At 37.2% G+C, this 25230-nt stretch overlaps 1 protein-coding gene across 1 annotated transcript; it reads right to left on the bottom strand.

The window, feature by feature from the left end:
- Window positions 1–261: 261 nt before the first annotated feature.
- Window positions 262–24908, bottom strand: LOC139119695 (sortilin-related receptor-like). Its single transcript, XM_070683553.1, has 21 exons — window positions 24761–24908; window positions 23637–23879; window positions 23083–23220; window positions 22463–22573; window positions 21245–21364; window positions 20982–21080; window positions 20550–20660; window positions 19561–19656; window positions 17891–18004; window positions 16643–16750; window positions 16311–16418; window positions 15973–16083; window positions 15257–15352; window positions 14427–14540; window positions 14022–14117; window positions 12185–12292; window positions 10337–10444; window positions 9363–9458; window positions 8681–8788; window positions 7870–7983; window positions 262–1301 (listed from the first exon to the last, which is right to left on the bottom strand). Exons 1-21 carry the CDS (start codon window positions 24831–24833, stop codon window positions 1141–1143), a joined length of 2433 nt encoding a protein of 810 aa, XP_070539654.1. The 5' UTR covers window positions 24834–24908; the 3' UTR covers window positions 262–1140.
- Window positions 24909–25230: the final 322 nt, after the last annotated feature.

The raw sequence follows: 25230 nt of genomic DNA, 5'->3' as shown, positions 1-25230 counted from the left end.
CTGCCACAGTCGAAACATTGTCTTGCAGCAGGCCAGATGTAGTCAAAACAACTACACCTGAAAGCAAGTGATAAGACTTAGACAGTGCTTGGACATATGTGGTGGTGTTGTTCAGACTACGTCTGACCGTCAGCTAGACAATGTTTCGTCTTTTGCAGAGTTAATTTGTTTTTATGATTGACTGATGTTATCGCTTACCTGTTAATTGCTCTCGACAGTGTTGGCAACACCTCGATTTACACAATATGTCTAGTTCGTCTACCGCCAATGCTTCAAAGCAAATCAATAATTAGGTGTATAGGACACCTAAGGATATGTCTAATTCTTAAAGATAAACTCACTGGCATGGCTACTACATGTATATCCACATTACATCCGTAGATGACGTAAGTTAGTCCTGTGATCGAGCAAAATCTTGATACTGGTGCGAACTCGACTTGACACGATTTTTAGCGGGCCTTAAAACTTCCATTTAGGATTTAGGTCATTTTTCAGAACACCGTAAAAAGACAACTATATACCCTTCGTCCCATGTTTTACATCTCAACTTAAATATAAACGTCCTTCAAAATATCAAAATATAAAACATATGTTGACATCTTAATGTTTAAATTTTTAGCTCTGGGAGTGACTCACAACCCTTCCCGTGAATTGCAATTTTCAAACGGCGGAATGATCTAAACCAATGGTACGGTTGCCATTACTACATATAGTAAATGGGTTCTTACGCGAAGTTTGATCGATTTGCTTACTGTTCGAGTGATGTGTCAACATTTTGACTAGTTTCTGCGCAAGTCGTCAAAATACGGACATAACACTCAATACGACCAAATTTCGTGTTGTAGGCAAAAATTATTGTTACAGTTTACATTAGTCATACACTTCACTGGCAAAGTCAAAACACATTTAAAAAGTTACATCAAGAAAATAATTTGCTTATATTTTCAAATAATGTAAAGTATTGGAACTTTGGTGTGAAGAGGTCTAAATATTGCTCTTCAATTGACTTGTTATTTTCGTTTCTTCAACTTAAATACAGTTTCATCTTTTGGGACTCACAAGAAAAGTGAACACGAATGACAAACTAAGGAAGTGGCAATGCCCCCAAAATTTGAATACATCAGCATTGTAAGTAACACTTTAGAAAGTTTTATTTTCTCTGACGTCCAAATGTGGGGACCTTTTATCCTCGGGGCAGCCACTTTCATCCCAGTTGTCTCCGCAATCGTCATAACCATCACAGCGGGAATCCCTATCCCGACAGACGCCTTCAGGGCATTTGAATTGGTATGCTCGGCAATCTTCAACACAAAGCAATATGAAAGTTATATTTAGTAACTTGGTTATGCAAAACAAAGTTCATTGGTGATTACCAAGGCTATTTCTATGACTACATTAGTAATCCGTGAAGAAGAAAAGAAATGGGTGATTTATTATATGGATCTTTCGAATTAAATATATCTTCATTAAACAGTGCCGAAAATAAGCATATGAAGTAAGCCTACTGTATGCAGTTTATCTTGAAGTGAATAGTAAGCCCGTCGCGGCTTGGTGTTATAATAAAAACTACTACTACTACTACTGGAGTCCTTCAGTGTTTTCCGGACTTACATCGGTGTTTCATCTGATTTTGCTCCGGTTGTGGACTGCTGCTGTCAAGTTTTTTGTGTGTTTGAACTCTCGATTGAAGAGATTTTTACGGATTCCCTCAGTGGTTTCCGTGTGCTGTTTTCCTAGGCCAAGATGGCCGCGCCATTCATTGACAATGGACGCTTAGCTACGTTTGCCGGCCTCACGAGGAAACATGGTGTGAAGTGTGAATCCATGGAAGGAGTCTCTGTCGAAAAGTATCTACAAGCTATTTCAACGATTACTGGTCCACAGAATATCATCGCTGCTTCCAGAGTTTACGGTTCAGTTATCGTTTATTTCAATTCCGTTACTTGGGTGGAAAACGTGTGTGTCAATGGTTTCGAACTGAACGGTTACTCAATTCAAGTTGACCTGTTGTAAAACCAGCGACAAAAGTCATAGTGTCTGGCGTTCCACCTTTTATTCCGAATCATGTTATTGAAACCGAACTTCTTACATTTGGTAAACTTGTCAGTAAAATCAAAACGATTCCTCTCGGATGCAAGAGCGAACATTTAAAGCATGTAAGATCTTTCCGAAGACAAGCTCTGGTACTGATTGATGCTGACTTTCACGGTACATGGGAAGGACCTTTGACTGTAGAGTACGAAGGTAAAAGGTACAGAATTTATCTTTCAACGGAAGAAATGAAATGTTTCAAGTGCGGTCAAAAGGGACATGTTCAGCGTGACTGTCAACAATCACCCCAAAACGAACCATCTGCTACATTGCAAGAAAAAGACAATATCACTGTAATTAACAACGGTCAAATTGAAAGAGGTGTCAAAATTCCGACCAACAACGATGATTCTGCTCAACGTCCGATGGAACCAATCTGTGGTGATTCGTCGACTGTCTCCAATCAGGACAAAGTTGTTCAACAACGTGAAAATGAAAACACAACGATGGATGACAATATTGATGGTCACAACGTCGCGGACATTTCTGGTGTAAACGTTATCGATACTCACAATAGCTCGCAACAGCCCAGTGATGACCATGGTAATGAAGAACAAGAAAGTATGGTTTGTAATAACGAAAATGACATTGTTCAACGTGAACCGTCTTCAAAAGTTGATCCAGAAACTGTCTTGAACACTGACGGAACGAACAACAATGGAATTTCAAAGGTAGATGATGTTGTTACTGATGATGAGAGGGTACGAACCCCTCCATCGCCTTTCCCCCCTTCTCCGGACCTGTGTTTTACGCAAGCTTCGGAATCCTCAGTTTCTTCTCCGGCTTGCACTCCTTCTCTTGTTCTTTCCGGACTTTCTGATTTCGTTCCGGATTCTCAAGACGTTGCAGAAAAGACCAATGCATCGATGAACATAGATATGTCTGCAGATGTTTCTCAGAGCATCTCATTCTCACCGCTTTCTACTCAAGGCATTGCAAGCCAGTCAACAGAAGACAGTCTGAAAGATTCATCGCAAAGAGAGACTGATGACACTGAATCTGTGCTGTCGGACATTTCAGATTCTTCGTTTTTCCATGATCTATCGACTCAATCGATTGCAGATTTCTTGGAAAATACAAAGCACTCAAAGAAGTTTATTCAGGATTGTTTTGACTTTCATCCAAATTTGAAAGAGCTTGCGAAAATGTTGCTGGGATATCGCTCTTCACAGCCTGTGAACAGCGCAACGAGAGCTCGCATCTACAAACTGGTACGTAAAATCAAGGACTATATCAGAACTACTGGTAGGTCAACTGCGATTGAGTCTTCACTTTAATTCATTTTCGTTATGTGGAAGCATCTCTCATTCCTGTTTACATGCATGGCTCTGTCCTGTGTAACGCTGAATGTTCGTGGGTGTCGAGACTCGATGAAACGCTTTCAAGTTTTTGATTTTCTCAAGCATACCAACCCGGCTTCTTGTTACCTTTTACAAGAAACTCACAGTATTCCCAGTGACGAAAAAGTATGGCCTTTGATTTGGAGAGGACGTTGCATTTTGTCACATGGTTCAGCAAACAGTGCAGGTGTTGCAATATTGTTTTCGCCCTCCTCTACAATTGATATCATTCGCACATCAGAACCAATTCCTGGACATTTACTGCACGTGCAAGCAAACGTTGATGGCAGCCTAGTCAACATTATTAATGTGTATGGACATACTACCTCCAATGAACGGTTGTGGTGTTTTACCAAGCTGAATGATTTACTTTCAAGCTTAGATGTTGACAGTGTAATTATCCTTGGTGGAGACTTTAATTGTACTCTGAATGAAGAATTGGACAGAATCAATTGTAAGGAGTCTGACATGTGTGCAGTTCGCTATTTTACTAATTTAATTCACAAGTACAGGCTTGTTGACAGTTGGCGTCACTATCATGGGGACAGCCGTAATTACACCTGGCACAGAAATGACAAAAAGGCTCGTCTTGACAGGATTTACATCAACAAGTGGATGAAATCACGCATCACAGTGGCTTCAATTCATCATTCTGCGCTCACGTTTTCTGATCATTCATTGGTAAAGTTAAGGGTGACACAGAAAGAAGTCAAACACCGCAACCCAATATGGTGTCTCAATACAAGCATCTTGAAGCATGAACTCTATAAAGATATCATTACGCATTTTTGGTTAAACTGGAGACAGCAACAGAATAAATATTGTGATTTGTGGACATGGTGGAGATTGGAAAATGGAAAATCAAACTTTTAACTCAGCAGTATTGTGCTTCAAACCAGTACAATCTGAAATGGGATAAATTGCGATTGGAAAAGGAAATTCGAGAACTTGAGAAAAGTTTACACGAAGATAAAAGTCTCTTGGATGAATACCAACAAAAGAAAAGTTCTCTGGCTCAGTTGGTAGACCTGGAGAGCAGAGGTGCAGCAGTACGATCTCGTCATCAATTACTTACTCACAGTGATGTTTCGAACAGCTTCTTTTTTGCACTTGAACGAGAAAGGGGAAGGTCAAAGCCAATTATACACATGAAACGTGCTGACGGATCAATAACGGAAAATCCCGATGAAATTCGTGACATTTTTTACATTTTCTACAAGGATCTTTATTCTGCTGAACATGTTGACGTTGACGCCCAGTCTGCAATTCTCGACAATTTAGTGCAATTGAACGAGGAAGATCGTGATTACCTTGATGGTGAAATTACTCTTGATGAACTTACTTTTGCTGTTAAGCAACTTTCAACTGACCGTACTCCAGGTATGGATGGTTTGCCCAATGAATTTTACAAAACATTCTGGTCTATTATTGGTCAAGACCTTCATAAAGTTTTCATTGAATGTTTCCGTAATGATCAGCTTCCTATTTCTTGTCGGAGAGCAGTGCTAAGTCTTCACCCGAAAGCTGGAGACAACACTTTAGTCAAGAACTGGAGACCCATTAGCTTGTTATGTAGCGACTATAAATTGTCACGAAAGCTCTCTCAATTCGTTTACGTAATGTTCTTTCAAAAATAATTCATGTTGATCAGTCCTGCTCTATTCCAAATCGTCACATATTTGATAATGTGAATTTATTGCAAGATAGTATTTTCTATGCCAATGATACAAACTCACCTCTGGGTATTGTTGCTCTAGACCAGGAAAAGGCTTTTGACCGTGTCAGTCATGATTACCTTTTAAAACTTTGTGTTCTTTTGGTTTTGGCCCCCGCTTTATTAATTACATTAAAACTCTCTACACAGATATTCAGTCAGTTTTAAAGATAAATAGTTCCATTACCTCTCCAATTTCAATTAATCGTGGGATTCGTCAAGGTTGCTCTCTTTCTGGTCAACTTTATGTGCTTGCCTTAGAACCATTTTTAGATAAAATTAGGAATAGCAGTAACATAAGGGGATTGATTATACCAGAAGCTCCTAGTCCTACATGCCTTTCTGCGTATGCTGACGATGTTGAAGCTTTTATTACTAGAGATGAAGATTTTAGTAACTTAAAGTCCACTCTTAAGTTATATGAAAATGCGTCTAATGCAAAAGTTAACCTCTAGAAATCTGAAGGTCTCTGGGCTGGTAGTTGGCGAAATCGTACTGACACGCCATTAAATATCAAATGGAACTCAACAGGGTTAAAACTGCTCGGTGTGTATGTTGGTAACTCAAATAATTATTGTCAGAAAAATTGGTCTGAATTAGTGAACATCACTGAAAACAAGGTGAAATTTTGGTCGTCTTTTGCACCTGGCATGTCTTACAGAGGTCGTGTTTTAGTCATTAATCAGCTCATTGCATCAAAATTACTTCACAGATTGACTTGTACAACTCCCGATGTTCAAACTTTTTCTTACCTTCAAACCCTTTTTCTGAGATTTTTCTGGCAAGGACGTCATTGGATTCCTTCAGAAACACTGTATTTACCTCTCATTCAAGGTGGCCAAGGCCTTATTCATCTTAAAACTCGTTGTATTTCTTTACGTCTCAGTTACATTCAAAAGTATTTGTATCAGGATGTTCATCATCCGTCGTATTATTTCACAGATTTTTATTTTAGAAGAGTTGGTGGTCTCAATTATGACAAACAGTTACTTCTCACGACTGACATTGATTTTTGTAATGCTGCTATTCCTGCTTTTCATCGTGATTTGTTACATTGTTGGAATTCTGTTGACAAAATTCGTAAAGGAATTCCACTGAGTGTTCCTGACATTCTTAAAGAGCCTCTTTTTCAAAACCCACTCATTGTGCATCCCGTTCATAAGTCTCCTTTTACTGTACCAGCCTTTGTCAATGCTCAAGTTACAACTATAGGTGATCTTTTCAATACTGTGGAAAATCGTTGGTTAACTTCTTCAGATTTGTGTGATAGAGTTGCGATTCATTCACAGCGTATTATTTCTATGTCCTTACAATGTGTTTACAAGGCTATTCCTATTCGTTTGAAATCCGTCATTGAAAATCATTTTTGTAACAACAATCCAAACAATGCGCCAGATACTGTGTATTCTTTTCAGCTGCAACATTCTACAGAGCACAATTATTTTCTGTGTAAAATAGAGAAAGGTGCAATTTACAAGTACTTGATAATGGTTCATCATTATGCATGTTTACCAGACAGATTAGACACCATCTGGAGGGACATTTTGAGTATTCCACATTCCATCAAACCCAACTTTGCTTCATGTTATTGTGATCCCATCATAAAGAAAGAAGGGGATTTACAATGGCGCATTATGCACGGAGCCTATCAAACTAGTTCTTTTTTGTTCCGTGCTGGTTTTCGTTCAGATGCCAACTGTTCTCTCTGTAATGATATTGATTCACTTTTACATACTTTCCTGGAGTGTCCAAACATTCAACCGCTTCTAGGTGTTATTTCCACTATAACATCTCGTTTAGTTTTACCTGGACAAGCTGTAAACATTGCATGGTTTTTCATTAATCCTCCTGTTAAAAACTCTGTATTTATTCATAGACGTGCAATGTCTCTCTTTGTTTACCTTTCTACAATGGCTAAGTTGTGTATCCATTTAGCAAGAAGAAATGTACTTAGAAATCAGGGTCCTGTTGATCCTTTAGACATATTTAAAAGCAAGATTTTCACCAGATTGAGACTTGAATTTGAGTATCATCGTCTCAATGAAAATTTACATTCTTTTAATATTACTTGGGCTTTTGATGATATTCTTTGTGACACACATGATGGTCAACTCAATTTTCACATTTAAGATACTACCCTGCTTTTGTGCATCGCCAGGTTGTGTCATCTTTGAAATATTATGTGATAGGTTTAAGATATGTCTTTCTTGCTGACATTTACTGTTGTCATTCATGACGTGTTCTGTTCAATGCCGACCAGCACTTTATAGTGATTTTCTTTTATTTGTATCTTATATTTCCTTTGGTTCCTTGAAATGTGAAAATTTCTTTTTACAGTTTTAGTATGTAGGGACCTATGTGAAATAAAGATATTTGAAAAACTACTACTACTACTACTACTACTACTACTACTACTACTACTACTATATACTGATTCTGTACATGTGTCACAGTACAGTGTACACTTGATGTGCAAAAGATCTGCATTACGTTTACTCTTGATCTGCATATATGTACGCTACGCATATCAACGTATTAAAATGTTCCATATACAAAGACATGTTACGTATACAATTGATATTGTGTTTCATATACATACACTGAACGTATATAAAGCATTTTGTCCTGTAGTCACCACAGGCTTATTGCCTCTACAAAGATGACATCATTATATAATCCTTAAGGTTACTGTGCTTTGAAATCTCCATTTAAATGACAACTTACCACAGCCTGCTTCATCGCTTTTGTCGTCACAGTCACTTTCAAAATCACACTTTAGTTTACCATTTTTGTGAGGCCGAATAAAGATGGTTTGGCCATCATCGCACGTATGGATAGCTAAAATGTAAATTCAAGGAAAAAACATCTGTGACTCGCTCGAACACGATTTTAATGCACCTGGCGCTAACAAAGTACGAAGGAGAAAGCTCACCGTTTTTGATGAATACTGCAATAATTTCAACGACTCCAAAATAGGTCAAATTATCACGCCCGTTTCATTGAAATTTTGGGAAAATTCTTATTCTTTGAATTACCAGGTAATAATGTACGACAACAATTTAAATTGAAGGCCTGTAAAAAAGCACGACTGTCTGTTCGGTTGGAAAAATTACTTTTGCAATACGTTTTAAGCCATATTAATGCAGTAATCGTGGAAAAAAAGAAGCAAATTCGATAATGCTTGTGCTGCTGCTGATGATGATGATGATGTTGATGATGATGATAAATGATGATGATGATGATGATGATGATGATGATGATGATGATGGTGGTGGTGATGGGAGGAGGAGGAGACCATTATCATCGGCGATAAAAGCATCCAGGGGAAGGTTTTATTTTCATCGTTGAATTTTTGCGCTTTTATGCTTTACATAAATTATTATTATAGCTTACAGCTCCATCAGTGTGTACAGGCACCAGTAATTGCGAATATTGCAATGTAAAATGACCTGACGATCTTCGCACTAATTAAACTGCAGTAACTTTTCTTGAAGAAACTTGACTAACAATTATACGAAATCTGTACAATACTCACTACAATTCTGTTCATCACTATTGTCGCCGCAATGGTCATATCCGTCACATGTATTGTAACTGTCGGTACATAATCCATTATCACACTTGAATTGATCTTCTGAACACACTGGGTAAGTAGACAAAGGTGAGAGAGATATGGAAATTTGAAAATTATACACAATGCTGATAATGATTTCGATCGCACCTCTTTTTCACATTAACCCTTTGACTACCATTATGTTAGCATTAGATAAGATATTTTGTTATTGATTCTTTTATTGCCTGCAGATTTACTGACTGATGACAATAACTACGGGCACAAAGAGCGTTCAATGTTTGCAAAATACAATTGTTTATTTGTTAATTTAAAGCATTTGTGTTGTGATTTAAAGCATTTTACAATAACTTTGCATTGTTGTCAGTGAATCCTAACATCTATAATATCCATATCAAAGTTAAGGTTATTTCTTCGCAATTTTGTTTGATATATGCTGTGTGAAGTTCGGAAGCTTGCATCCCTTACCTATAACACTGCACAGCATATTCAACACGGAAGTATAACATGAGATAATTTTCTTTAATCGAAAAGGACATATAAAATGCAAGAAGAAAGAGTTGGTATATGTCTTTCATAAATTAGAAATTTCGTCAACCAATCAAGAGAAGAGTGCACTGTGTATAAAGTTATACCATTGTCTTACCACATGGTATTTCATCAGATCGATCTTCACAATCGAAGTATCCGTTGCACTTTGACATTGGAGCGACCTCTTGTCCGTTAGCACACACGAAGGGCACTGTCAATAGCAAGCCACAATAAACCAATAAATTCCATTCAACTTTATTGTTGTACATAAGGTTATCATATAACGTTACCTATGTGCAAGTTGGGATTCTGCTTGTCAATGTGGTGCAACATTCTAATATTAGGCTTTTGAAAATATCCTTGTCTAAGATGTAGTAATAAAACGTTTCGACGGACATTGTAGGTAATAACACAATAGTTGAAGATGTTGTTTCCATAGTGTTCATACAGAACATAAACTAACATACAGAAGATTAGAAACCCTAAGTCTCTAAGGAAAACATTTATTTCTTAAACCTCGAAGCAAATATGCTTATTCGTTTCCATATTGTTGTCATATTCTTTAACACGGTCAAAACTTATTGTAGAGTGACCGTGTCTTACTTGACGTACATTATATATGCATCCTTTGTCTATTTGCATACAATGACAGAGAAAGCAATCATGTCATCTCATCTAAGAGTACACGTGGATATCATGCATGATAAGATCATCTTATATGATCATAGTATATCCATTTTTATGACTTTATTTAATCTGGACTAAGTTTACAAATGCTGGTATACGAAAGGCAAGAAGTGAAGGCCTTAGGCGTTGAACAGATTGCATATTGGTCATTTCCCTAAATAACTAAAGTGGACCCCTATACAGTAATCAGAACGGCGGGCAAGAACTTCTCGTTAACATTCTCTACGAAAGACGAAGACATGCTGTCACAAAGTTAGCAGTATGAGTGTCTAGCTTGACAGCACAATTTCTTTAAAAACGTTCAGTGATTTTGATTGGAAAAAATTTAAATGTGTGATATAAGCTTACATTACGTTGAAAATGGATAGACTAAATTCTAATGCGAATTAACATTCAACTTACCACAGCCAACCTCATCACTGTTATCGCCACAGTCATCATACAAGTCACACTTTAAACCCTTACTTTTACATAGTCCGTTGTCACATCTGAACTGGTACTCGGAACACTCTGGTAGGGACAAAAAAGAATAACCTTTTTTCGTTTTTTAAAGAGGCACTTTCGTTTTGTAGAATCTTGTAACATATTTGTTACTTTAGTACCAATGATCTATACTTGACCTTGCACTTGTGCGAATATATCCCGAGCCCGATAAATGCGAATTATGTTTACGGAAAAGTTGTACAAGTACGACCGTCTGTATTGTTGGTTTCGATCTAAACTAAGAGATGTGTCTGCGAGCATGTACAATGATGCTTATATTTGCCACTTGTACAACAATACATACTGTGAGCGCGTACAAGGAAACGTTCGTGAAATGTACGTAGGATTCGTATGGTAGTGCCATGGGACAATCAATTATCTTCGACGAAAATGACTGGACAAAATGCTTGACATAGTTTAGTATATTTACGTGTATTTACGTATACGGAACACAATATTAATTGCATACGCAACGTATATCTTTGTACAGGGAACATTCCAAGACGTTGATATGCGTAGCGTATATCTATGCACATCGTGAGTATACGTAATGAAGATCTTTGCACACCAAGTGTACATTGTAGTTTTGAGTTTTAGTAGTACGTGTATACTTAACGTATTTGACACGTGTACAGAATCAGTATATGTGTATATATTGCTGTATATCAACTATTTTGCCAAGTGTGACTGCCGACATTAAAATAAGACGTACAAATTGTTACCGAAGACGGCAATTTCGATATTCCTGGGCGACTTTTTTCCATTTCTCCTTATTAAATGCTGGTTCCCTGGCAGCCATACGACCATGATAACCCCTTTTTCAAAGCATTATGCACACATTATGTGTTTTAAAGTCCTTGGAAAGTCGAAAATACTGCAGACATAAGTACGTCTAATGCTCAACGCCTGGGCAAAAATTTTACAAAGACTAAATACCTCATATGATTGAATTGCAGTGATGTATAAATAGTGTTGCTTTAACTGGAATGAGAACAGGGTTTGGCATATGGAGCATTAAGTCCATAAGGCGTTTATGATATATTGTTGGTATTTATAATGGAAATTTTACATTGGATACACTTCATAGGTAATTCCTAACGTTTTCTAGTTAAAACTGCTCAAATACACATTTCAAATGCCTTATGATGATCAATGTACTCGCTTCACTGAACAGTACATTCCATTTACGTATTATGTACAGTACAATGATAAAATAAGTCAGGAGTGGAACAGACATGTTGGTTATCCGAAAGAATTTATCCTACATTGTTAATATTCAAATATCTAGTATAGTCTACATGAATCGATTGCAATTTTGATATGATGTCTATGTCCCAGGAAGCTACCAAATTCAACGAATGTGTATAAAAATCATTCTTTCAAACTGAAGGACGTATAATAATATATGCTAGTAAGCTCAGAATTTATAAGCTACAGCTGTATCTTTACAGATCTTGCGAATGCTAATATGACAATTTGTACTTCCTGATAAACATAAAACTGTCATTTTGATTTTCATCTGGAGAGTTCCTGTATAGAAGAATCATAATATGAATCACAACGCGAACGAAGAAAAAGTCGAGCAATGCTACAAACAGAGCGTACTGTACACTCATGAATCATTTGTAAAGTACTTATGGAAAGACTTGGTGATGCACCACCCCCGTAAAGTTTAGTTTGTCCCCTTTGTACAATAGTGTGAGATTAAATACTTACATGAAATATGTTTGTGTGATAGACGATGAAAAATATCTTAGAAGTGCTTACCACATTCTTTCTCGTCACTGAAATCGCCGCAATCGTTATACCCATCACATTTGTTATACTTGGAAGTACACAGACCATTTGTACACTTGAATTGATCATCGGTACACTCTATGCATAAGATTAGAAATGGCAAATGCAATTGATATTTTCAAATAAAATCGTTATCATATTCGCTGTCGAATAAATTTGCCAACAGTTTTGATGAATACCATTACGATTATACCGATATATAATCATACTTAGTTTTTGATGTATCTGGCAAATACACACAAAACACCTACAGCAAGAGTTCGTTTAATATTCCGTTTTGAACGAAACCTGAACATGAAGTAGAAACACAAGTATGTGAACTCCAAGGTGTTTGCTTTCATTGTTTGCTTCAGTTGTTTCTTTGTATTAATCAAGCACATAGACGTCGCCACAACAACTACATGATGAGGTTCACTCTTCCCTTAACGAGGCACTCCCACTTGGTAACATTTTAAAAACACATTTTTTAATGCCAACGGTCGATATTTGACGTGGTGACTGCGCGCGGATCGCGAGATATCGATAAAAACATGTCATTTCCCGAGCGTATTTTTCACATCCCGAAGTTTTACGATCGTTTCTGATTGTGACCCGAAATCCCCCGAAGGTTTGTTTTTGTGCTGATTGACGATATTCTAGGGAGTCCATAATAAGTTCGAACGACGCAATTTTACCTTCCACTGCGAAGACTTTATATACAGCATTATGCCTTCACTTCAGGTAAGTTTTTTTAAATTTCTCCTTAGTTTTTGTCGTTTTCATTATTCTCAGTCAGTTCTATTATATTTTTAACCAATACCACATAGATATCAGTTTTTACGTTAAAATATTAGCCGCCTCTGATGACTACATTTTGTCGTGTGCCACACAGTACGCCGCATACCACTCGGCGGCCGCTATGTATCAACCGCACGTAACTGTGCTAGTCACCTATGTGAATTCTGGTGGAATCAAACTTTGTTTTCAGTTTTTTCTCAGAGTCAGTAAGACTCGGCTTTCCCCCAGGGAGCATGACCGATCACCGACGCGAGTGGTACTGTGGCGTACAGCAGCGTTAGCGTAGACTCGTACTCCATAGCTTAGATGACAATGGCCCCAGTGCCGAACGTTCGATGTTCGGAAGCTGAATTTAGGTGGGCCACCGGAATTCAAACTTTTACTTTTTTGAGGACATGTTTTTATCGATATCTCGTGATCCGCGCGCAGTCGCCACGTCAAATATCGACCGTTGGCATTAAAAAATGTGCTTTAAAAATGTTACCAAGTGGGAGTGCCACTTTAACTCGACGAAGCATTGAGAATGAATGTGTTTTTCTTAACTACTCAAAGGTAGGCTCAAGTCTCGATTTCACCATCCTTGAAAGTGAGTAAGCCATTTTTGGCTTATACGAATCTCGAACTCACAGTTCTTTTATGGTAGGTGTAAAATCTTCCCCTTGCCTAACGATACCTCTTCATTAATTTTGTACAGAGACACATAAGCTCCCACAGGTGACCTGAACAAATCTTTTCACATTATCTTCAACCCTCTGCGTCTGAGATTTTTCGTCAAAAATATACATTTACTGTAGAGCATTTCTTTAGCCGTTAAGGCTATATGGAAGATACCGCAGTACCTATTAACTAAGACAATGTGTTATGTGCCAACTGAATTTTATGTTAGAAATACAACTGCCTATGGATAGCGGTACTCTCTGAATGCAGTATCATTTGTATGAGCAAAACAACTCCCGTAAGAATATCATTCTAGCATTAAATAATCAAATTAATAAATTGTACAAACTGTTTTAAAGGCTGTAATACTCACCGCATAATTTTTCATCGGAATGGTCTTGGCAGTCAAAATAACCATTACATTTTGACCACTGTGGTACTGTGACTCCATCTGCACAAGTGAAAGGCTCTACGGATGAAGAAATTTAAAGGTTACGAACGGTTTGACATAACGTGTCACTCAGGTGTGGCATAAGACGAACGTGAAAGACTTAGAAGTTGCCAATAAGAGTATATTAATTTCCAATTTAGGCTTATTTAACGCATTTTTATTGATTTAGTAATATGTATCAATAACTCTTTAGCTATATACTTTATCTTTAATAAACTACTATCACCATTAAACGATACAAACAAGAAATGTTTGCAAGTCGAACAGACATTATTTTGTTCATGTCCAAGGCTTAATTTTCATTTGCTATTCAGCGAGCGTACGTACCGCACAAATCGAGTGCTTCATCCGAACTGTCAACACAATCGTTGTGACCATTGCAGCGCTTCCAATTGCTAATGCAAGTGCCGTCCCCACATTTGAATTCATAGGACCGACATGCTGAAGAAAGTCGAACATATAAAGACAACTGAAAAAATAGCTGACATTGCAAATGATATAAGTCAACAGCTGTAACAATTCTCGAACACGAAACAAGTCATGCAACATTGTTTTCCCAATGTTTCATAATTAGTTTCAAAGTGAAAGATTGGCATTTCCTGGCAAAACAATAAAACATATAGATTATGTCCGTATGTTAATAAATAAGTTAAATTTAACCAGTGGCTACATTTATTGTATAGCTTTCTATTGCTTCTTCTAAGTTCAATATAAATGAAGAAACTATTTAAGGTACTTGCTGTCGATTAAGTACCATATGGCATATAAACAAGTAGTGTTATCCAGGCAAACATATCAACTGAGCGGCTATAGTCTACCAATAGGGTACTTTACATGTTGCTTAAATGTTGATGTATGAACTGACGTATGTAACAATTAACTTAGTAAAATTTGATGGATTCTCATTGTTGCCTATCAAGCATTTGCCAAAGATGCGTGTTACAGAATTTCAAGCACACGGACTTAAAATTGTAAACTCGATTGAATTTTCTCCTTGACGTATACAATTGTCAAAGAAAACGACTTAAACAAGTGCCATGGTAACGAATCGTTCAGGGTTTCCGCAGATCGATCAATATTTGTTTATATTCTCGTTCACAATATGAAACAATTTGTAGTCAGCGCATTTAAGATCGAAAAAACAGCAAAAAACTTACGACAGTCTCTTTCATCACTAGAATCCATACAATCTGGAATACCATCACAACGGGAATAACTGTAGACATACTGTCCATCGTTGCAATCAAAATGGCCTGAAAATGAAACAGCAAAATATAATTTTCAAGTATTATATTAATGCAGGGTAAACTTTACAATCAGGCGAGTTTGAATGTTAAATATCATTGAAAGTTAGGTTATTTGGTTTCTCCGGTACCAAAATTTTTACGGTGACCGCTGATGTTTATTCTTCGCTTGTTCTTAGACTGGTTTACAATTCTGTTGAAAGTTTGGTCAAAGATTTTACCTCTTTTAATCTAGAGGCACGTACTACCTTAAAACGTTTAAAATTTACTACTACTGAAATAAGAGGTTGTCAATGAGGTAATAATTGACTGAGATTTATCCGGCAAGCGCTGTAAATGCTGGCTAAGGCCCAACATCACTGGTAGCGATGCGGTGCCCCGGCCAGCTACAACACTGGTAAAAATAAGGAATACCCTACGCATATCTTTGTGGGTGAAATAGGTCTCAAAATGGGTGACCATTTGATGAAAAACTGTGACTGTAAAATACATCATGCAGGCCACAAATTGTTAAGCTCGAATGAGGTCTAATTGCCGAAATGGCAGTGTTGCATGGAGGACTGTCTGGGGCAAAAGAGGACCAGCGTACGAGATGACCTCTTGACCTCCAGCACAGATTGTGCTCTTACCACATTCTTCTTCATCACTATTATCGCCACAGTCGTCGAATATATCACAAACTGCAAGTTTTGAAACACACCTGCCATTCTTACACGTGAATTGGTAATCCTTGTCACAAACTACAAAATGAGGAAAGACGATTTGTCAATGAACACTCAGAGGAACACCAGCCTTTCTACTCTCAATATACCTTTATAGTTACACAGCCAACTCTTTCAATCAGAGAAAGATTCAAAGTCAACATTTCCAATAACATACAAACACATGTGTTCGCATATTCATACATACGTTAATATGCACATACAAGTGCACAGCTAAGCACAAATGTTTTACTGATAAAACAAACCGCAGTTTAGTTCATCGGAGCCGTCTGTACACTCTTCAAAACCACTACAAACGGTCCATTCTTGGATGCAGGTGCCATCACCGCATTCGTGCTTTGGCGGGTTACATTCTGGAAAGGAAAATACATTGTAGGCAATGTTTGTATTCAAGGGTTTTATTGCAAGCTTTCTTTTAAGATTCGACGTAGTGGAATTTATGGAAGCATATGATGACTATACTCAAAATAATTACATGATCACATTTAAGGTCGGTGAAAGACGTACATTACTCCTCTACAAATTCTAACTTGTAAGAGCACTTGCAAGCACTATTTGTTTTAGATGTTGAACGCACCACAGTTGCTTTCATCGGAGCCGTCAGCACAGTGTTCGTAACCATCACAAAGACTACTTTTTCGAATGCAAAGTCCGTCTCCACATCTGTGTGTCGTTGGCCCACATGCTGAAAAACAAGGAAATAAGCCACAGGAAGATTCCATTGTTGATATTATAATTACATCAAAATCTAATCGGTAAATACAATCGGTAAATCTGTAAATTACTGTACCTTTTCATGTTAAGGGACAAAGTTGGTCATTTTCGTTCTTTTGTATATCCACAAGAACCCAATAGGCCCGCCAAATAGTGACTATACACGGCTTCAAGGATACATAAAAGTAACTTCCTTCTCTTTACAGAAAGGCTTAATGTTTGTCTATAGACGTTCGTACGATTTTCTCCAGTCGACATGTATGACCTCCAGCACGTGACGAACTACGCATGAATTACCTTAGGTCGTCGTATGTAAATGTCCTTGATCATCCTGTCACGTGCATACTAACTTCAGCACCGTGGATGAGCAGGAAAGCACACACGTGGACAAACGCACGTCTTGCAAAATATTTGTAAAACAAGGAAAGCTGAAAAGGCATTTGCTACATTGCTTTGACTATCGAATAGCGCGGACTGTGAAACAGATATATAAAAATAAAACAATACAAGATTGCTATTGTGATATTGAAACAGGTACAAGACCATATCATTTTTTAGCATTTTACCGTATGCATATGTTGTCAACTTTTCAGATTTTTTTGTGGCATTTTCTTGCTTTTCCGTAGGCTTCTTTCCAAGTAAGACATAATTACGTGTTGAACGTATCACACTGCCATGCACCCCTATTCTTTAAGTCCCTTGAAAGTTTTGTATGTCGCCAACCCCAAGATACGTTATTTCAAAAATAAGACATTTAACGAACATAAATATACTTCTCTTCTACTTAAACTGTTATCATACACTGTCAAACGCTCACATCGCTCAACAACCTCTAGAAATGCAATTTAAACGATTCATCAAAATATCACTTCTCCTTAACTTTTCCCAACCTGACTACTCGGAAACCGAGTATTATACATGTCGAGGTTTGGTGCAGCATGTCACCACAGCCAAGTGAGCGATGGCATCTGGACTTTTATCATGCGACAAAGGCAGACTGAACGTACAAAGGGTGTAGGGAAAATATTCGTCAGGTCATAATGATTTCTTTGACTACCTTCAGGAGGATTGAAACGTGTCGAGTAGGAGAGAAATTGTGATATTTACTTACGACAATTTTCTTCGTCACTTTTATCCTCGCAATCATAGCGTCCATCGCAGAAGCTGTTGATATCTTTGCACTCGCCGTTATCACACTTGATAATTAAATCACTACCACATTTGGCTAAATAGACGAAGGGAAATTCGGAAGATGTTAAAAACACATGTGCTTGGGTGACGTTGTTATATACAGAGAATGCGTGGGTAGATTTTTACATAATGACGAAACCAGGGTGCAAGGGATCCCTGTTCTTAAATGTGTGTATGAAAGGGACGTAGAATAGTTTTTTATGAAAGAAGCAAGCAAAAAGAAATTGAGGTGATTGCAGTACATACTGCCAATGGGTATCTGCGACAGATGTATGCAGTGCTCAAACTACAGGATATGTATTGCGATAGAACCAAAATCGGATCTAAGCACCAGAAAAGTGCTTTGAAGTACTTCAAGTGAGTGTAGAATTCAACTTTTATAATAGACCTTGTAACAAGGTTATAATAGAATGTGACCAAGACTTAAAGGTATACTGTAATCTAAATATGCCCATATATGGTCATAGGAGCGTTCCTTGGTATTCAAAATTCCCATATGTTTTTAAAAAGTGGCAACCCGCTTAAAATCTGTGATTAGTTAGATTTTCTCTTTCCATGGTAACTGTGGCAAAATTGGAACAGGTGACAGTATAACTTTAAGACAAAGAAATTTCATGCAATGTTTGACTAACTTAATTAGCATTGATTATTTTGAAGTATAACATATTATGTTGAGAGTCCTACGCAAAAACGATATTGATAGCGAATTGGGCCAGGCAAGATATCTTTATACACTTAGTCTAATTAGTCGTCTGCAAGTTGTATTGCTATTTACTCACATTCATGGCGACAGGTAAGGCCGCACAAATCAAAACATTTTACCGATTTGACCAGAACTCTACATTATCAAATTTCACAAGTTTGATTACGCCGGCGCATAGAGATGAGATGTAAAATACTCTCAGACTCACGTTTTCAGGGCCTGCAACAATTCTCCTGTTAACAATGGTATTTTACTGTATTCCACTGACAGGAGTGAAGATTTTTTGTTTTACAGATTTTTGGATAATGGACTTCCAAATAAATGCAAAAATGACAACCATTCAACCTGCGCTTTTTTCAAATCAATTAATATTGTGTTTGACTTTCGAATTTTTTAAGTATCTCGCAAAAACAAAAAAAGATCGCAAGTGTGCTTTAATATTTTCCCTATGGGACAACAAAAACTAAAAACAAGCAACATAGGTGTATTGATTGCCTTTGTCCGCTTTTGTTGTTTTACTGGAAGAAATAATAAAAGATTGGGCAAAATATTTTGATATACAAGTTGCTTCGTGATATTCGTTCATATTTACATTATTCAAATAGTTACATTTCCAAATTCTCACCTGGACACCTCGTTTTAATAACTATTATTTTCAATCATTCACATAGCAATGCCAACACTAGAGCAGTGTTAGTCTACGTATGCGTTGCTACAACAAAACACACCGAAATAGATGTGAGTGCTATGTAAGCGCCGGCAGACCAAACCGTGTACTCCAGGAACCTTATACAATGAAAAAAGCAGTTCTCTAGTAGTCGTGGCATATGCGCAAATAAACATAATGCACCAATTTAGCAAACGTACACCACTAGGTAATTACTTACGGCAATTTGTTTCATCCGAATTATCACCGCAATCATCTACGTCATTGCAAATGTCCCTCTCTGGTACCAACACTCCGTTGTCACACGTCACGAGTGCTAAAATTCAAAATTTAGAAGTTTTATTGGTAGTCCACATTTAGTTTAATACGCATCATGATTCTGCGATATTATGTAGATAGGTTAAGCATCACCGGAACGTTTGACCATATAGTAGTTGTGCAACCATACTTTTGTTTTTAACGAGAATTAAATTGGAAAGCAAAAAAAAGGCTTAAACATCTGTGCTCACGATTTGTATTTCATTCTTTGTTCAAATAATTTAAATACATGTTACGACAGAACCAATTAATGTTCTGTAAATTTGTATAAGGTGGTGGATTTTAGATATGTCATTTCCATCATCGCAACTCCCAAATAGGTATGCGAATTCATCTCACAGTAAATTTCAAAATACCTTGGAATTTCAGCTTGCTTCGGTGATGAACAAAACGCCTCGGAAGATAAACGAAATAACGCCACATTCATCAAAACATTCTCATTCGATGGGTTTTGCAACAATTTAACCCAATCCGACATTCACTGTGCCATAGTCAACATCGTCAGTGTTGTCACACTCACTCACATTGAAAAAAATCACCCGTACACTGACTGCTTGGACATTCTTACACTGCATTTATAACATATCCTTTCGATGAAATTGCATAGAACGCTAACAATAGGTCTTTTCTCGGCACAGTGTGTACGGGTCGGTACAACGATTGGTGTTTCCTACACTCAACGTGTTCTGTGAGTGAGACCAGTGTACGTCGTATTGGTTTAAATGTTGCAAAGTCTTTCAAAGGTGAATGTTTGTTATGAATACAGTTGGCGTTATTTTCTGTCGCCAGAAACATTTTTCTAATCATCCAAGTACGTTGATATTCCAAGCTATTTTGAAATTCATTATAATAATCGGGTGTTTACACTAAGTTGTTGCTCGATAATCTTACCGCATATTTCATCAGACCAATCTCCACAGTCGTTGTAGCCATCACAGACAGAATAACTACTTATACATGTGCCATCGGGACATAAATGTTTCCAACGATTCTCTTCACAGGCTTAAATTACAGATCAAAGGTGCAATCCAACAGACGAAATTAGTATCAAAATTGAAATACTTGACTCTGAAATTCGAATGTTTTGCAAACGACAAGTGTCTGAACAAGGATTGAGAAAACTCAAACATTGTAAGGGCTACAATACCCCTTTTGGTAACCTTCAAAACTCTGTCTGAAACATATTAGACACTTTCATCAAAGCAGAACTGCCACAAGTCGACTAAGCTTAGAATCACTCCTATTTCTGTACCGCACTTTGCAGGAGCTAATATTACATGAATAGTTTCTATAATTTAATGTTTCACTTTCTTTCCTACTTACAGCAACCATCCTCATCAGAGCCATCCAGACAGTCGGCATTGCCATCACACACCTGGTGGGCAGGAATACCTTTGCCATCCGCAGATGTATTACATAAAACTGAAAGAACAATTTGCATGTTATACTGTTGGTTGCATCTCAAATGTCAAAAACCTATCTAATGCACAATAAATATCATAATAAAAATATGTTTACTTTTTGTTTCAAAATAGATATTTATTCCAATGAAATGAAATATACATTAGTGGATTTAAACTACTTACACGAGATTTCTCCGCCGTCACAGTCAATCTCATCACTTCCGTCTATACAGTGTGCGAAACCATCACATACATACCACATCTGGATCTTCCTTCCAAATGGGCAATCAAAACGATGCTTTGCTGATAAAATCAAGACGTGTTTGATAAAGTGAAAATGTGTCTTATTTGTCAAAAACATACACTCATATGCAAGGGAATACCCTGTATAATATAAAATATTATTCTTCCAACCCAAAAATTTCTTTAATTTTAAGTTCGTCATGTACCGGAAAGATAAGAAAGCATGCTACTTTAAAAAATAAGAATTAAGAGTGTCTTTAAATTGTAGACCTATATCATAGACTCAAAGTTCGCCCCTATTCATGCAATTTTCCTTATCAAATGAGGTATGTGTGTCATCAATCCGTCTGAGCAATTTAAATGCATAATTGTATAATTGTATAACTTTCGGTATTTTCTCTACCAAGGATTTATCACAACGGAAGCTATTCATTTCTGATTGAGAGCCGACTAAAATGTGGCGAAGAACGTAAACATGTCGCAATGCATGAAAACGTTCAATGGAAACAGTACGAAAATCTGTTCTGTGCGCTTATAACCTGCACCTAGATATGTTGTTTTTTTAGGCTATAACGTTTTCTACCTGACTCAATTTGACTAAGTGTCTTCATCCTTATTGTCACGTGATATATTTGGAAACCAAAATATGTCGAGCTAATATAAGATATTAAGTTATCATGTAAAAAGCTTTAATTTTAATTGACACTTAACAGAGTAATTGAAAAGGCAAACAACTTATAGCTGATGTGTTTTAATATCAGCATTAATTTTAATTTTTTCATTTTCTTTGGCAGAGAATTAAAGAAAATGTATACAGTCATAGACATGTCAGTCAACATTAAGATACATGTCAAAGACTAGCAAATTTCCTTGCAGTGTACCTAAGTTTTACGAGAAGACTGACTGAAAAATTACAAAGTCGAAAAATATATTAAATTACCTTTACAGCTGAACCATATCCCAGTATTTATACCTCGGCTAATTAAAGTGTCATCATAGAGATGGAGGTATGAAATATATGTCTGTTTGCATTTAAAATTTATCTCAATTATATGCTAAGAATTGTTTCAATCGGTTTTGGAGCTTCATATTTTGGGATAGCAAAACGAAGACACAGAAAGAAATGTTTTTACTTGGGATATCTTCATACTGACTTACAACACTTTATTTCGTCATCACCATCCGGGCAATCTCGTATGCCATCGCAGATAAGGTTGTCATGGAGACACGTCAATCCATCTGTGCAAGCAAACTCGTTACGATAACATTCTGAAATAACAACAACAACATCCGATCTGAACGGTATTGCAGTCAACACTATGGATTACAAGCCAAAAATATCGACAGTGTCATAATATCTGATGGTACTTGAGACCTCTGAACAGTTTTCGCATAAGGAAGGTAATTCCAATGACAGCTAGCGCTGACCTTTTACTTTATAGACCCACACTGTGGCTTTCTTATCTTAAGTTTGGATGTCAATGTTAGGTCCAACGATAGATTGTCCTGCCATCCCATGGTGAGCTAACTATGTCGTTGAGGGCGGCATTTTCCAAACTATGACAAAACCTTTAGCATAGACCCTAGAGCAAAACCCTTCAGCCATCAGTAAATTTTTCATTATCAAGCCGATATTGACCAATCGGCAACAGTTACATCATTGATCGTTCTAAAGTAGAAATGTTTATTTGCTCAAGGCTGTAATGGATGCCAATTACCGATATTGAGACAGTGAATTTCGGTACGTTTGGAAAGAGACAAGTCATGTAGACACCTACCTTGTTTTGGTTTAATACATGTCTTTCCACATTGAGTGTCACAGCACTTCAAGTTCGATGGACAATCGGCGTCACTAGTACAGGTCAGGTCACAGGAGGCAGAAATATTACCCAATGGGCAATGGCCAGCTTTTAGAGCTAAGTTGTGGACAAAGTAATACTTTTACTACATCAATATATTTTGTTTAAAGTGAGAAATCCTTAGCATAGGGGCATAAATGTATAATAATAACTGTGACAGAAATACCTGATACGATATTTAGGTGACATAGAGCAATCAACCACAAAATTTACGTAGCTTTAGAAGGATGTTGCATTGTTATGATCATGCATAAGAAATGCAACGGAAGTATTGTCAGTTGACAATCCTATAAGGCACATTCTTTAGGAAATTGCATTTTTATTAAATACTTAGCGCTTACGATCAACCTAAAATCTTTTAAATAAACAAGATTTTCCAGCTATATTAGTGCTATAAATATATTTGAGGTTACTTATCGATTACATGTTCGCTTTCATTAGGTTTGTTCATTACAAATACCAAAAAAGCAAACCTTCACAATCTGGTGGTTTTCGATTCGGAGGAGTGATCGTTCGAGATATCACGTTTCCAAAGGCGTTAACACACACACAGATGCCGTAGTGGTTGCACTGCGTCGGTTTGAAGCTTCCATCCTCCTCGCATTCATACCGTATACCCACAAATTCACCTTCGGTTAAGTTATGCTTCGCCATCAGAGAATCTAATTTGGCAATCGCTTCATTGCAATACCGAGGTTCTTCATTCTTCACATTACCTGTAAAATCGCACCACAACAGACAGAGTTGTATGGAAAAGGGAAAGTTATATTCACGCTAATCTACTTCTGGAAAAATCATAAATAATAGTTGTTATATATGAAATATCTTTTGTTTATGACATGCTTCAACTTTGCGACAGGTATATAGATTAAACAACTTAGCTCGGTAAACCGATCTTTTTGAGATTGGCGATTTGGCAGAGCGGTCTTGTCTGTGGCTTCTCCGCTAAGTGACTGGGTAACGTACGTTGTGGGTTCTAACCCGTTCGAAACCACCGTATTTGTTGAGGTATCAGCTTTCGCGAAGCGTATGAGCGATATTTCTATAAATAACAACAGTTTCAGCAGAAAATTTCGTCATTAAAACCCTGAAGTTTGTGAAAAGATGTTTTACATATTTGGGAGAATCAATGCTTTATATGCAATTATGATACAGCTTTGTCGATAACAGTGAATATTACTACGTTGTCCCCTCTAATTTTTACTGATAATGTATCCGATTGCTAAGGATTGTGGCCCAGATATTTTAATCATCTACAAATTATAAACTGACAGCAATGATATACCCCTCCCGGCCTATACTGGACTCGTCGAGTAAACTTTGTACTCCATGATGTACTCAGCTTCACCTCGTACATGTCCTTGACTGTTTCCCGTTGTCCATTATGTCCCTTGAAGGCTGCATTATTATTGTGTAAGTAATATTTGTGTACCAGTAATTCCTCGGACGAAAACGCTTCCCTTTCCGCTGTCGCAGGTTTGAAGTAAAAACTGCAATATAACTGAATGTAACACGACAGCTCAAAACCCAACAAGTGCTCACAGTTTCGTCCAATTTCACAAGACCAAGTACACAGCTATTTAAATAAATGTCTCACCTATGGCAACGCTGCAAACAAACGGACCAAGTGTACCTAGCAAACCAATATAGAGGAGACATCGGCAATTCATCTTGTTAGTTCTCGCAAAAACGTCAACCTGTGAGCGATTGAGTTTTGACTCCGTTAAATACTCCTTGCACTTAACTCGACGGTTGAATTTTGTAAAATGTGTCTCTCCCGCTATTATTTCCGAATAATGCCATACAGAACAAATAAAAAGCCATAGGCCATTACTTAATGCAATCAATAATTAAATATTGGGAAATTTTCCCTTTGTATTCCACATAAAAAATTGTTCCAAACCGGGGTGATTAACAACAATTCGTTATAATGAGTGTGGAATTTTCTCTTTCAAGTGTTCTTAATGAAAGGCTCAATATTTGAACTAGTATTTAGAAACACATAACAGGAAATCGATTGAAGGCATAAAGTTTTCTCAGCGTAGTCATCAAAGCCCGACATTTGAC

The sequence above is a fragment of the Ptychodera flava genome, chromosome 2 (assembly GCF_041260155.1).
Source record: "Ptychodera flava strain L36383 chromosome 2, AS_Pfla_20210202, whole genome shotgun sequence".
Lineage (NCBI taxonomy): Eukaryota > Metazoa > Hemichordata > Enteropneusta > Ptychoderidae > Ptychodera > Ptychodera flava.
The sequence above is the reverse complement of the archived record's forward strand: the minus strand, read 5'-3'. Positions and strand labels throughout refer to the sequence as shown.

Excerpts from the sequence above, each read along its gene's own strand:
- LOC139119695 (XM_070683553.1), bottom strand. The coding sequence starts at position 24,833 with ATGAATTGCCGATGTCTCCTCTATATTGGTTTGCTAGGTACACTTGGT. Across the intron at positions 14,541-15,256 it reads TAGTGATGAAAGAGACTGTC|CATGTCGGTCCTATGAATTC; the intron begins GTAAGTTTTTTG and ends GACTTTCTTCAG. Across the intron at positions 1,302-7,869 it reads AAGCGATGAAGCAGGCTGTG|ATTGCCGAGCATACCAATTC; the intron begins GTAAGTTGTCAT and ends TTTGTGTTGAAG.